Genomic DNA, 15,142 nt, shown 5'->3' on the forward strand with positions numbered 1-15,142 from the left:
TTTAATACCACTTGCCAAATCCACCCTCAAGCTGTGGCCAATCTCCAATGCTTCAGAGAAAGTCAACAAAAGGGGCTTGGATGTGTTATGCAAGAAGAAATTTCAGCCCTACTATACAGCTTGGAAATGATGAGCTACAGAGGAAAACATGTGTCAAAGATAAAGTTCATCTTGTAAACTATGGAGACAAAAATATATTCRTTCCACTCCTTTCCACTTCCAGAAAAGAAATAAAGGACCAGAGCTTTTACTCAAACTGTTGTCAGAAAGCAAGATCTGAGCTTGGAGAAGAGGGGAGTTTCCTTAGTAAGAGGATAAAACAAGAACAAAAATATAGCTGTTAATCAGAACAGCACATATTTAAAAAGGCAATATAATCTAGTATGTTTTTCAGTGAGTTTTGATCATTACAGAAAGGAAAAGTAGTCAAATTATATATCAAAATGGAAAGCATTCTGACTTGCACTCTTAGCTAGTGAGAATCCATGCATCATGCTGTTCATATAAAGAAAAAAGAAAATAGGACAAGCAGACATGAACAAACAGAATTCAAGCAGCATCTCAAACCCACTGGTGGTACCTGCAGATTAAAATCTTATGACTCATGACTTAAAACACCAAGTAAAATTTCTGTCTCAAGGTTCCCTTCTTTATGATAGGATCTCTTTTATATGCTTCATGCATGCTCATTTCATTTTGCCTCTTATTTAGCTTCAGAGCTTCCCAATGAAAAATAACCTTTTAGCTGCATCTAACTAGGCCAAGAAGCTACAAGAAAAGGCACCCACATGGATTATGAGAGTACAGGAGTGAGTGGCAAAGGCCATTTGCAGCTATAACAGAATACATCTGTTTATTCACCTTACTGGAGTTGATGGGATTACTTGCCACTATCACAAAGAGGAGAATACATCCCATTGACTTGAAAATGTTGCAGGATTGTTCTGGGTGATTCATTACTGATTACAGCTTTGCCCGGAGCAAACAGGCCTTGATTCACCCAACCTAACTGATGCATTTCACCTGAAAAGCTAGTTATTCAAAGTGACTAGAAAATACAAGTCACCTCACATGACCTTGTCCACTTAAAATTGGAATTGCTCCCTCAAACCATGCATCTCACCAGAGGGAGTGTTTGGCCCCTGGATTCCTATTTTAGCTGTGAATCCAGCCCTTGTATCTTCYGTGGAGGCCTCCTTTCTTGTAGTCACCTCGTTCGTTAGTAGCATAAAATGCACCAGAGAAAGAAAAAGCAAATGAATGGAAAATTACTAAACCATTGCTGATTCCACAGGAATCAATTTTAGTGATTTCAAACCACAGGTTCTTTTCTAAACCTTGTGTACATCCACACCAGAAACCAGTCCCAGCTTCTGTAATGAGATTATGCAAACTTGTAATCTGATCAAGAGCCCTCCACATTTTGGAAGAAGTCTGAGCAGTCTGATCCATAAGAGGCAGACCAGCTGAGAACATTTCCTCTATAATAAGAGATGAATCAACTGAGAATATTTCCTCTTAAATATATATATATATTTTTTTACACTGTATGCTATAGCCTGTGTTACATCCTACTACACATAACTACATTCAGTTGCTAATAGCTGAAAATCAGTTATGGCTGATACTAATTTAACCATCTTTTAGTAAAGAACTTCAGAATTTGGTCATTATCTACCTAGCAGTGTAACGATGGACAGAATAGTTATTAATCTGGAGGAAAGGCAACTGTAAGTGGGAGGCTGTTTCAGCTGGCATGGAAAGATGGCACAAAAGTCATGAGTGGGTGAAGGAAACCAAAGCCTGGGTGGAACAAAAAGAAAGGGGCAGGGTGTGGATTGAGATGATGGTGAAGCTGCAGGCTGGGGTGACACATTCTGTACAGTTATTACATATTACAATACTTTTAATTATCTGTCATGCCGCACATTCCTCTAGCACCATGCTACCATGGGTGGAGACTGATGGGAAAGGGGATCTTTCCTCTCCTGCCCCATGCAATTCAAATCACACTGATAAGTGGTGAATTCCTAGAGATAAGGCCCTTTTATTTATTCAGCCCTTCCAAATGTAAGTTGAGCCTTGCCTAGTTGTTCTACTCTTCCTGTATTCATGAATGTTATTTATCTACCAAAGCCTAAGTACATTAGACATACCAGTTTTTGCAGTTGTTAAGATCAGAGGCCAGTCTTTCTTGTCCATACTACGCTCACTTGTGGTGTATGAGCTAAGTAATAGGTAGAGCTAATTAAAGAAAAAATAGAAACAGGGGCTGTTCTCCCTTTTCTTCAAGGACAAAATTCCTATCTGATAGAAAAACACACTTGCCCTGCAATTGCATCATATCTGATTCTGATTGGTACAGACACTCCCAAAMCATAGTGCCAAATCATGATCATGAACAAAGAGACCGCATTAAATTAAAAAAATCAAATAACTACAGACAGAGCAATAAAATAGTCACATCCTACTTTTAATATCTTCTGAGGATTCCTGTTTGGGGAACAAGACCTAGGAATGAGTTACTAAGCTTGTCTCATATTTTGCTTTTTTCTTTACTGAAAGAATTCACTGTGTCGATGGAGTCAGCTGCCACAGATCACTCTTGTACTTGTCTATTACAGCGGATTTTAGTCACTATTTTCTCTGACAGTGAAATGGTTTTGAAAACAGGATGCCTGTTCCTCGTGAAGGAGAAGGCTCCTTGCTCAGGCTCTCTGTTTATCACTTTTTCTGCAAGAATTAAAAGAACGTTCAATTCTTCTCACTTTTGACAACCACAACAGGCCCAGCCTGCTGCTACTTTTTGGAGATTATGCTACTTCTTTTTTCTGCCACCCTCTCTCAGAAAAGTTCTACAAAGGTTTTCTGAAAGGAGAGCACAATACTTGTACTGTCTTTTTCACATTCTCGGTTTTGGAGCCATCACCCTAACCTGGGGGAGCTACTGAGTGGTAATAATCATTATCTGCAATAAGGAGCAAACACCAATTACTAGCTCAGCATTTCTCTTATCTGCCACAACTATTCTTTCTACGCAAATCCTATCCTCTCTGTATAACTTCATCTCTGCTGGTCCTGCCCATAAATTTCATTCAGATTTACAGGTCGGCTCTTCTATGCTACGTACACAAATGATACTTTGGCACAATAAGAATCATCTAACTGGAGAAGGATTTGAGAAAAAGTTAAAATACTAATGCTAAACATTCTTGTTGTTACTTTTCAGAACAGTGGAATGAGGAATGCTGTGGTGCTACGTTTGTGTACTCTTAGAAAACAGAAAAAGAAAGTAAGACTAATAAAAAGTTTGTTGTCTTGTCAGAAAAGGCTGGCATTATAAGAATATCACACAGAAGAAGCTGAAAACAAACCCACCATGAAGACTTCTTATTGCTTGCAACTTGCTTAAGCTGCTATGTTTGTAGAAAAAAAAAAAATCTTCTGAGGGAGATTTCTTAGAAAATGTGAAAAATGCTAGATTATGTCACAAGTAAGAAATTTCTTCAGTAAAAAGGAAAACCTGTCATAGAKGATCTATTGGACTATACATTAACTGCCTACTAGTAGAATAARTTATACTGAAGATTATATTGTATTTTATCTAAAGCTGAAGCTCCTATAATATCATTATCATATTGTTTTATGAAATAGTTCATAAAATCAGAGAATAAGACTKCAGACACCCAATAGAACATTGTGTTCCATAAAACGAGTATTAAATAAGTTAGTAGGTATTCACCTCACTTCAGTATGTGAAGCTGCAGAGTGTTCCAACCTTCCAGCATTCAATTCCCTTAAAAAGCCATTTCTTGCTCTTTCTGCACCTCAGCTTCACTCCTACATCTCAGACTGGTAATTCAAGGCTTTGTTCTCAATGAACTTCAGAAGATGAAAGAGCCAGCACAGAGACTTGATATCAGCTGGGTTTTCTTTCCCTTATATATAAAAGCTGGCTCCTCACTGCCTACAGGAATCCAGGAGGTGGTGGGAACCCTGCCAAGATACCAGCCTAACCCTTGAAAGACAACAGGTCTACTGACCTCATGAATTTCATGGACCTGGAGCCCACTGGCCACATACCATCAGTCAGCACTACATTGTTCCCAAAGGACAGAGACAATCCATTCCTGGTGCAGTCCCAACATGCTTCCACTACAGCACCTGTAGGAACCATAGCTCCATGCAGGTGCAAGCTATCACTGCTTTATCTAAACATTGTGGCTCCCAGCTCAGCTGAGTGGGGTAATTCACCCTGCTGTCCCTGTGTCCCTGCCCAGCTCTGTTGTGCCTGCAGCAGTCCAGCTGTGCCTTGCTCTGATCAGGCCTCACTGCTCGGGGACGCATTGCCTGCTGTCCTGTGGCCTTTCAGCTCCTGCTGGAATGGTGTGAAATGGCTTTGGTCTTGAACTTTGGATTAACATATGTTCTAGTTTGAGGTGCTACACCAATTGGAGCCATTTAAAGATTTAAGACAGCAGACCTAAATTCAGGAATTTCTGAGCTGAGTAGAGTTGCTGCTCCAGGCTTCTGTAGCCTAGCCAAGGCCCACCTTGTTCAGTTCTTTACCCTAAAGCACAACAGTATATTTTGAGGGATGAATATTATATTCACTTTTACTGTTCTACCAATTATTTTTCATAAGAGGTCTGAGATATACCAGTAACACATTATCCATGTGTCACTTATCCCATGAGAAACACAGAAAACAAACAGAAACCARCTATTCCTTCTCTCTCTCCTAACTGCAATATTAACTCCTGTTGTTAAATTGGGAATTTGCTTTGCTGATTTGCTTTTGTTGTTTCCAGTAAGTACTTTTGCAAATAATCAGAATGAAAGAAGGTAATTTAGGAGGCCTCCTTTGTGGGAAAAAAAATGGAAAAGAGAAACCCCACCAGTTTCTTGATGCACTTCTTGTATGTTTAAAGCACAAATTCAAAAGATTAAAGCTGCTCTGAAATATGATATACTGATCTGAAATATCAACATATTCAGTATTTTCATGCCAAGAGTTTTCTAAGTTGTCAGGCTCTGATAATAGAAAGGGATTTTTTTTTCATATAAACTTACTGAACTATTAACTGCCTACAACTATTTGAGTACTGTGTATTTTTGAACAAACATCATAAGAATCAAGTTACGAATCACTCACTGTAATGACTTGGGGTTACTACTCAAACCATACTATAAATTGTAGCCTTTTAGATTGGTTATGATCTAATCCTGTAGCTGCCAAAATCAATTGCAAAGCTTACATAGGATCAGTACTTTAAAAAAATACTTGTGGAAAAATATGCAATGGAAATGCTCCTGCAGGGTTTTGTTTTCTTTAAATAACTTGGCATGTGAAAAACATATATCTAATTTATTGAAAATGTGCTTCCTGGTGTGTGCAGGAGGAGGCTGAGCTCCAGACTGGGCAGATCCCTCTCTCATCAGTGACAGAAAAGACTGCACATTTCAAAGGGGCCTCCTTGCAAGTCCAAGGAACTTTTTGTTATGTAAATGGCCCTAACTTGTTTGTTTTTGTTGATGTTTTTAAATGCCAAGTTGTAGATATGTCTGTTGTGTTAAACACATCAAACAAGGAACCAGAATGTCAGTCTACTGCATTCTGGGTTCTGCTGTAGACATGGGTAGTTTGCTTAAGGTTGCATTTCAAACAGCAGTTCTTTGATGCTTTAAATACCCAGCTGAAGAGGGATCATTAACAGGAGGAGGTAGGAACACCGCAAGCAAATGGAGATGCCTTGCAGGAGAGGGATGTTAACAGGGCTTGCCAAACCCAAACAGCTTCTACTACAAAATGACTTCAAAGCAATACACAGGCGTACACAAACCCAGAAAGTGTCACTGCCAATGCTGGTATCTAATACCTCCACTGCCACTGTGAGTGACAGCAGGGAAAAGGAAAAGGAAGAAAAAAAGGAGAAAGGAGAAGAAAAAAGTTCTGCTTCTATTGAATAGGAATTCTTCCATGGACATGGACTATGGATGAAGTATTASAGAATTCAGCATGGATTTGGAAATCGAAGAACCTGAACCCAGGTTCCTGGCTGGTGTTAAAGGCAGTCTGGATATCCCTCCGTTACACAGGGAAGGTCTTCAGTCTGCACAAGATGCAATGCACACAAAAAATTCACAATTATAAAAAAGTCACAAAAACTCATGTCACAACATTTCGACAAGTTTCATTAAAAGGTCGCTGGGACCTTTGTGGCCCCTCTTCTGCCTCTTAATTTGTCCTTGATCCCTTTGAGCTTTATGATTTCCAAGTTGAAAAGACTTACACCAGGTTTCAGCAGACAGAGATTCAGGTGCAGAATTTGTGAAATGGAGGAAAAAAAGGGGTTGGGATCTCAAAATCATTTCTAAAATACTTTTTTCATAATTTCACTTTTCTGGGGTCACCAACATATCTCTRGATAAATTGAGGATTTTTTTGGTTTTGGAAAGTGTATGGGTAATTTTAGTGTCAAGACAGGAAGGCACACTCACAGTTGTTGCATTTCAGTATTACTTCCAATATGTGCACTTTTTTTTTTTTTTAAGAGTGACATGATAATTAAGGACTGAAGAAAAAAAATGGATAAGCAAATAATAATTCTTAGGTGGATTTCTACTTTATTCTCTAAGGATGGCAATCCTCCAACATCCTTGGTCCTTCCAGCGCTGCCTAAATTAATAAGAACAGAATCTGATTATTTAAAGCTTGAACAAAATTGCAAAACCTGATCAAAATTATCTGTGGCTGTAGTCCAGTTCTTGTATTTGTCTGAAGAAACATGAAGATCAAAAACAGTCTCATCACTATTTGCAGCATGGCTGTAAGCGAAGCATTAGTAGAGGTCTGCTAAACTAGTTACGAGAAAGACAGGATGAATAGAGATATGATGCTTCTATTAGTCAGTTGGTAGAACTGGGAAAAACTTGTAAGCTTTGAGGCATATCAACCTTTCCTCAGGCTAAAATCTTTTGAATACAAGCTTTCTGTTCTTTTTTTTTTCCTGATTTATCATTTGATCTAATATCTAATATGCTTTTTTTTCTGCTTTTCCTGTTTATTATTTCACATGGATAGATATTGGTCTCAGATAGAAAACAAAGTAACAAATACACATGACAGAACCAAATACTGCTTGTCTTCAGAAAAAAAAAAAAAAAAAAAAAGAATATTTTTCCTCTTTGGAAGATTCAGCCTCTTCTTGGCAGACTCCTGTGTTCATTGGTCTCTTTGGTAGCTCAGAACTTTGAACCTCTGTTTCTTACCACACGTCTTACCCGAAAAGAAAGATAAAGCACAAGTTTTGAAAACGCTTTTCATTTATATCAAAAAAAAAAAAAAAAACCCACTGTTCAAAGCACTCATAGCTAGTGGCCAGTACCACAGAAAGCCGTGTGTGGGCAGATTAGAGGCTGAAGGATGGGATCACTTGAGCTGAGGGCAAGAGAAGGAGTCACATGCAGATGCTGCAAGGCTGGTGAGCAGTGGGAGAGGCAAAGGGGAAAGAGCTGGAGGAYGAGGGAAGAGAAGAGGGAACAACAAGAGCATTGTGGGCCCAACACAGGACTTTGCTCTTCATCCTTAGCTCCCGTGGATACCACAGGACTCACTGATATTTTAGAAGAGAAATAGTGGACAGAAGACTCCAGAGCAGATTGAGGTTGACTGAAGAATCTTTCATGAAGAATCTTTTCAATAGAAAAGGCCAGTTTGTTAATACTAAGCATTTTCAATAAATATAATTGTATTTTCTTTTTAAAAACGTATTTCAAAAATATCCACTTTTGAAATCAAGTTTATCATAATTCAGTATTTCTGAAWTTTATTTTGAAAGAACACACTGTTTTAGAATATGCTATACATCTGCATGTGAGGAAGAACATCTTTACATGGAGGCTGACAGCACTGGAACAGGCTGCCCAGAGTTGTGGACTCTCTTCTCTGAAGATCTTCAATACCTGTCTGGATGCTTCCCTGTGCCATGTGCGCCAGGCGTCCCATTCTGTGATTCTGTGATTATACATTCTAACATAGTAGCCCATTTAAAAAATATAATCAAAATAGTTTCCACCGATTCATTTTTAATCATATCACAACAAAAATAATGACTTTTCCTGTGATTTTCCTGAGATAGGAAGTCTGATTTAAAGCATATGCCAAAATTAGTTGGACACCCATGGATTTCAGCAGAGTCGATCATTGAGATGTTGAAGAATGGAAGGAAGAAACATGTGACAACAAATTGAGGAATTCATTTTTAAACAATGCCCTGCAAATATACACCATGATCTCTCAGTCCTGCCTTTGATGTAAAACTCCCCAAAGCTTTGAATTTGTTAATACAGGAAAGACAGAATCRAGGCTCCCAAACCAGTCCAGCAAAGTCACACTGGTATCAACTAATGAGACACCATGGACTTCAGGACATATCTGCATCTATTCCATACCACAGTCCTGCATATATGACATTAACTAATCAGGGAGAGTCGCTTATGTGATTTGTCATATGCCCTTGGGAGAAATCAAAGCCTTGCTATGTACTATTTTCCAGAAATAGCCACTGCACTTCAAAAGAAAGACGGAGCTATTTGGAAGGGTATTTAGTAAGTTAAAACCTCATCTACCAAATGAGGACCTACTTGTTTTGCAAAGCAGATTCTGTGTCTCTTCTGGATAAACATGGAAAAACAAACAGAGAAGTTCAAGTTGGACGGACTCATAGCCAATGAACACTACTGTTCAGCCAAAAAAACAAAATAAAACAAGGTTAAGGTTAGCACCCAGATAGATTTTACTGTATAGTTCAGTGAAAAGCAGGCTTTAACAATGGGAATGTTGATACAACTGCACAGTTGTACAACCGTAGCAGCAACCAGCACTGCTACCAAGATACAATTTTGAGTACACTCCGTAAAGGAGTGTTTTGTAAATGAATAATGACTTTGCTTAAAGCCAATCGACATCAAGTGTGTTAGAAAAGATGAAATAGTGCTGGAAGGCAGTGGGAGGTAGAGGAGCCTCAAAGTGCAAACAGGTGCTGATCTCCCTCCGGGAGGGGGATTGAGTGGCACAGACCTTACAGGCCTGTCACTTCTGATCAAAGCGAGCTCCAAGACCACATAATCACCATCACCCACCTTTTAAAGGATGCCCTGATTTATCATCTGTCAGTGTTAATAACTTGGCTACTCCATCTAAAATACTTAAAACATTACACAAGGATAACATTTCAAAAAAAAAAATTAAAGAAATGTGTAAATGTTTTCAACTAAAATGCACAGAAGTTCCTCCTTTGAGGCCATCTGTTGTTGGAGACCACCTGTCATCAAAAGACCACCTGAGCACATAATATCCCATCATTATAGAACTATCCCCTTGAAGCCATGGATTTTAAGTGTTAGAATAAGAAGGGTGTATGTTACAGACATTGTTGTTATGGAGCTTTTCATAGAGTTTGAAGCCCTATGGGATGACAGCCATATGTGAATAATGGCTTCATAATAACATACATATGAAATGCTGCTTTGGGAAAAATATGATAAGAGATTTCTGAACATTCCTCCACAGAGCTCTGGGCATCCTCTCAACTGCGCTCATGCTATACYATCCTAGGGTGCCATACCTAAATGTCAGCCTTGAAACTACTGCGTTAATTTTCTTTGTGTTTTTAAACTATGTCACTGAGAGGGAAAGCTCTTTAAGCTTTTTCAGTATTTCATCAAGAAATAAAACTTCTAGCACTTTAAGCAGAAACAATTCTGTGGGTTCTTTTCTGAATCCTATTTTTCCATACCGTTCTCATGCCCTTATCTCATTAATCTCTCTGCAATAAACAAGAGTAGTCTACCAAGMTACTCTTGCCAAAAATAAAGGTGCTTTCTTTCTTTCTTCCACCTGGCCCTAACATATATGAAGATGATATTTGAACATAGAGGCTTAATCTGCATTGCCATAATTTACACAGTCTGAGACAACTCCTGCCCCCTTGGGTAATCCTCAGCTCTTGCTGAAGAGAACAGAGACCTCAAGCACAAAGCTACGGCAAACACTCAGTTCTTAATTTATAGTATATGTGTGTATCAATAGACTGAAGTTTGAGATCTTTTTATCTGAGCAAAACAAGATAAATGTAACTGGACTGTAGTAAAATAGTCCTTCTAGAAGGCAATTCTGGATTTGTGTCCCTTCCTCAGCAAGTTCACAGTCAACTGACTCAATTATTAACATCTCCTCTTAAAAGACCTGTTGATGAGCAAACATGATAGGCRTTGACAGTATCTAGAGAAAAAACATCAAATTCAACAAATAAGAATATCAGCATAATTTTACTATCTTTTTACCAAAATTTAACATGTGTTTGAAAAGTAGAAAAGTTTACTAAAAATATCTTGAAGATATTTTCTCAAATATTTTTCAGTTGTTTATCTATGATTTCTGATTAATATAATTAACTAAAATTCTAAGAATAAAATTTTCAGGTAGATTTTTAATAATGTTACATTAAATCACTGAAATGCTATTTTAAAGAATAACACTTTCCCTTAAGAGTTATAGGCATTGTAGCAACTTAACTATCCAATCGGTAAGACTGTTAGGAGCTATAGGATGACAAGAGGTACAATTTTTGAACTAATTCATTATCTTGCAATTCCACTCTGTTGACAGTGAAGGGCCTAACCTGACATATGATTAAACTCAGATTGTCAGCAGGAATTCAACCAGGACTGACCATCACTCTTCATTTTAGTTTTCTCTTCTAGAACCCTGGGAGCAAAAGGGAAGATCAACAGTTAAACCAATTTTTTATAGTCAGCAAAAACTACAGACAAGAAAGTGAGATGCTGATTTCAGTGGCTTATGGCTTTTAAGAGCCAAGCATAAAATCATTTTTGAAACATAAATCTGTCACAGGTAAAGCTACCACTAATCTTTACATCAGAGAGAGACTTTTACTCAGGAGGTGACTTGCATAATAACCACACATGTATTTGGGGGATTCCTATAGCAATTTGCAACGCACAGCTTATGTTAAAACGCTGCATTGCTTGGGATCTAATATAACTCATCTTAATTAGAATGTATATGGCCATCAGGGCATTAATCCTGTAGTTTCAGAAGCAAATTTGCTTAGTGCGGTGTCCAGCTTTGGGCTCCAGAGGGATTGCTCTGGTGGGATTAACCTCCCTCTGTCACACCACGTATCAGAGTGGCACATAGGAGGAAAAATATTACCCCTCTCCCACAAAAAAAAAGCAAACTTTTACATGGAAAGTTGCTATGTATGTGCACATTTTAGACAAAAAGCTGGTTAATAACTGCAAGATTGAGCTTGTCATTCAAGTTCCTGGCCATTTGCTAGAAGCATTTCAAAATACTACATTTAAAACGTTTACAAAGACTCCAAGCAGACAAAAGCTTCTCCAGAGCAGGACGTACATTCTTGAAAAGACACCGGCAAAGAGCCTTTTTGCTAGAAAAGCTGCTCCAAGGCGACTTCGAGGGCTCCCGGCTCCACCAAAGCCCATCCCGACCTCCCCGCCACCATGGGGAGCGTCCACACAAGGGCCCTTTGCCCGCACGAGCAAGTGCGGTTGTGCTGCTGCTGCTGTCTCGCCAGCTGATCACGCAGCTCGCTGGCTAACTCCATGGAAAAACTTCGAGTTCACACAAAACCACGCGGCGTTCAAAGCGTTTCTGAAGTTGCGTTTACAATTTTAGCTTTACCACGGAGTCTTGCTAAAAATAGCATGCAAAGTTAGTAYGCAAGCTTTCCCCAGTTCTTTCTCCCAATCTTTCCCTTAGCCTTTGCCCGAATGTAAGAGCTTTGGGAACCCTACAAGCCCTGAACGAGCACAGACTGTGCTGCACTCCAACGGGAGGCTGCTGTCCTTCCCGAGCTGGCCGTACCCTATGCAGATCCATGGGGTGTTAACCAAGGATCACTGCTGTAATCTCGACGCTCTGYAAACACGGCGCTACTCCACACTGCCGCAGCAGTTCTGCATCACTAAAGCTCCTTCACGCTTGTTTTTCCTCAGCTGCAGAGGTCTGCAAGAAGATGCAACGTCAACATGCATTTATTTAATTGCAGCTTGTGCTCTCTTGTCAGCAAATTACGGCTCYGTCTGGTTGTACTCTCAGGCAACGGTAATGCCTCTGATATTTGCAGCGTGCTTGCAGCAGATCACTGGGAAAACAAGTTTATTAACCACAAGGCACATCAGAGAAAGTTTAGAACACAAAATTATCAAACTAAAGAACGTATTTTATTTTTAATAAAATAGCAGAGCATGAAAAATAATTGTATATTACAAATATATACAGCACAAAACTGTGCACCCCCAGCACAGTAAAGAGCATCACTCTATACAAAGCTTCCCTTTGCAGAATCTAGTGCTTCTTGATCTATTCATAGAGAGAATTTGTTTAACAATAGAAAGAGTCAATAAGCCCTTTGGGTCTCTTTGAATTGATCCCCCCCCTTTTTTTTTGCACAAATCAGTCCAAACGTGTATAACATTGGCTTGATTTCCATTAAAAAGCCACAAAATGTAACACTAAAGGGTTTCTGAGGACTAGACCTCTTAGTTCTTTTGTTAAGAGATTTCTTTTGTTGTCTTTATGTACAGCAAAATACTTGTTTCTCTTTTCATGTCATGGTAAGAAAAAAAAATGTATTGCACATTATTCTTATTTACAAAGTTTGTGTCTGGTGCAGGAAGTTTCTCTTTCARTGAAAGAATATTCGTGAGCAGTTATAGATTGGACCTGTTTTTAGACACTCCAAACTCACTAAGCTGAGAGGAGTTTTAAAGGATTTCTCCCTTTTTTTTGAAGTTAGCATAGAAGTTGCTTTCACAGATAGTGAAAACTCACACTTACTGATCAGAGGCCTCTTTGGGACCTTAATTTTCCCCAAGAGACAGTGCTCCCTTGAACACTTTGAAAGAAAATCATTGCTCCATAAAATTTGACTATGCCTCCTCACTCCGAAACCTATAGGAAATCCAGCTCAGCTACACAGGGAGGAGAAAAAAAAAAAAAAAAAAAAAAAGGTTAAAGATTTTGCATGTTGTTTTTGTTTTTTTTTTTTAAATCTGAGGGCTGGATGAAATATTTGCTACAAATTAGTACCAGAAGAGGCTGTTTCAATTCATATTTCTTTCACTGAAAAACCCCATAAGTAGATTTACCTTCCATTCTTCACCAGCTCCTGAATTCAGCATGATACATTTTTTGCCTTGAGCTATCAAACTGTCCTCTGACAAAAAGCACCTTTTTCTTTTTTTTTTTTTTTTAATTTCTGACTGCTACTGTGGACATGTGTAAGTCTATGAGATGAGATAAAGCCTTGTCTGAAACCTATTCACACACATGTGGGTGGTTGTAACGTTGATTCATATTTTGCATGGTGAGTTTTCTGTGGATGCTGAGGTTTTTTGTAGATTCCACTACTTGTAATGACGCTTGCAGGTTTTCTCCTACTTCTCTTCTTTAATCTTCGACTACAAACATTTTGCCAGGACTGGAGGGTCTTGGAAGTCCAGATCCACATACCACTAGTAATGCCAACAACTAACAACATAAAAATTTTGACCATAAAAATTTCTACTGCTGGAATGGAGTTATTCATCGTGCAGTCTAAATTTTTAGTCTGATTGTTCATCTTGCATTTCTGTTGAGTTGCCACAATTTTCCAATAATCCATATTAAGTCTCTCATAAAAATAGCAGGCTATCACACAAGTCGCAGGCACTGTATACAAGACAGAGAAGACACCAATCCTGACCATAAGTTTCTCCAACTTGTCTGTATTTTCTCCACCGGTTTTCATCACCCTTCTGATATGAAAAAGGGCCACAAACCCAGAAAGAATAAAAGAGGTGCCAATGATTAGATAACAAGCCAAAGGAATGAGCACAAACCCAGTCAAGGCATTCACATCCATGCTTCCAACRTAGCACAACCCCGTGAGCTCGTCGCCAGCTACCCTTCTCATAACCAAGATCATGATAGTCTTCACAGCAGGGATGGCCCACGCTGCCAAGTGGAAGTAGCTACTATTTGCTTCAATTGCTTCATGCCCCCACTTTTTGCCAGCTGCTAAGAACCAAGTTAAAGTCAAGATTACCCACCATAAGGAGCTCGCCATGCCAAAGTAGTATAGAACCAGGAACACAATGGTGCAGCCAGTGCTCTCCAGTCCCTCCTGGATGACATAGAGCTGGCCGCTGTCCCTATCACAAGCTATGCTTTCAGCACCTGAAAAGAGGCGAATGATGTACCCCACCGAGTAGACACAGTAGCACATGGAAAGGAAGATAATGGGCCTCTCTGGGTACTTGAAACGCTGAGGATCTATCAGGAAAGTCAGCACAGTGAAAGCACTGGAGAAGAAGCACAGGATGGACCAGATGGCAATCCAAATGACAGCAAACTGTTTGTCATCCCTGCTCCAGTAAACGTCGACGCCGGGCGTGCACAGCGGCGCGCAGGAAGCGCTCTTCTCCACGTGGTGGAACTTGCCGGGGTTTTCGCAGGAGGCCCTGGCAAGGCTGTCCTTGTGCTGCTGCACGTCGTGCCCACCGCTGGGCCTCTGCGGCCGGAACATGGGGGGCAACATGCTGGAGCCCCGGGGGGGCTCGTCCGACCCGTTGTTGGGAGCCTCCATGCACAGGTAGTTGGGGTCATTCTTGTTGGGCAGTTTGCTGCAGTCTAAGGAGTCGGGCCACTTAAAGTTGAACTGCTCCATTATAGGGGAGCATTTGAGCCTCGCCTGCTCACACATCACCCTGCACGCTGGGATGGGGGTAGAAACCTGCTCCGTGCACATGGGCGCATACAGGGAGCACAGGAAGAACTTCAGGTGCCCGTGGCAGCCGTACTCCACCAAGGGGGCAAACTCGTGCAGCTGGATGGCCGCTTCCCTTTGGTTCTCGTGCCCCATGAGGTTGGGCATCCGCGTCATGTTGTAGCCGATGTCCTTGCACATGGGGATCTCGATGGGCTGGCACCTGCTGTCGCCGGGGCGGTCGGTGTCGATGGAGCTGATGCCGGCGCAGAGGCAGGTGAGGCAGCCGAGCAGCAGCGCGCCCCGCACACAGCCCCGCGCCGCCGGGGCCATCGCCGCGAGGC

General features: G+C 40.3%; 1 protein-coding gene across 1 annotated transcript; it reads right to left on the reverse strand.

The window, feature by feature from the left end:
- Positions 1 to 13,331: 13,331 nt before the first annotated feature.
- Positions 13,332 to 15,131, reverse strand: FZD10 (frizzled class receptor 10). The gene has a single exon (XM_026037684.1). It carries the CDS (start codon positions 15,129 to 15,131, stop codon positions 13,374 to 13,376), a length of 1,758 nt encoding a protein of 585 aa, XP_025893469.1. The 3' UTR covers positions 13,332 to 13,373.
- Between the last annotated feature and the right edge of the window lie 11 nt (positions 15,132 to 15,142).

The sequence above is a fragment of the Nothoprocta perdicaria genome, unplaced genomic scaffold (assembly GCF_003342845.1).
Source record: "Nothoprocta perdicaria isolate Ctin4 unplaced genomic scaffold, notPer1 scaffold_2, whole genome shotgun sequence".
Classification (NCBI taxonomy): Eukaryota; Metazoa; Chordata; class Aves; order Tinamiformes; family Tinamidae; genus Nothoprocta; species Nothoprocta perdicaria.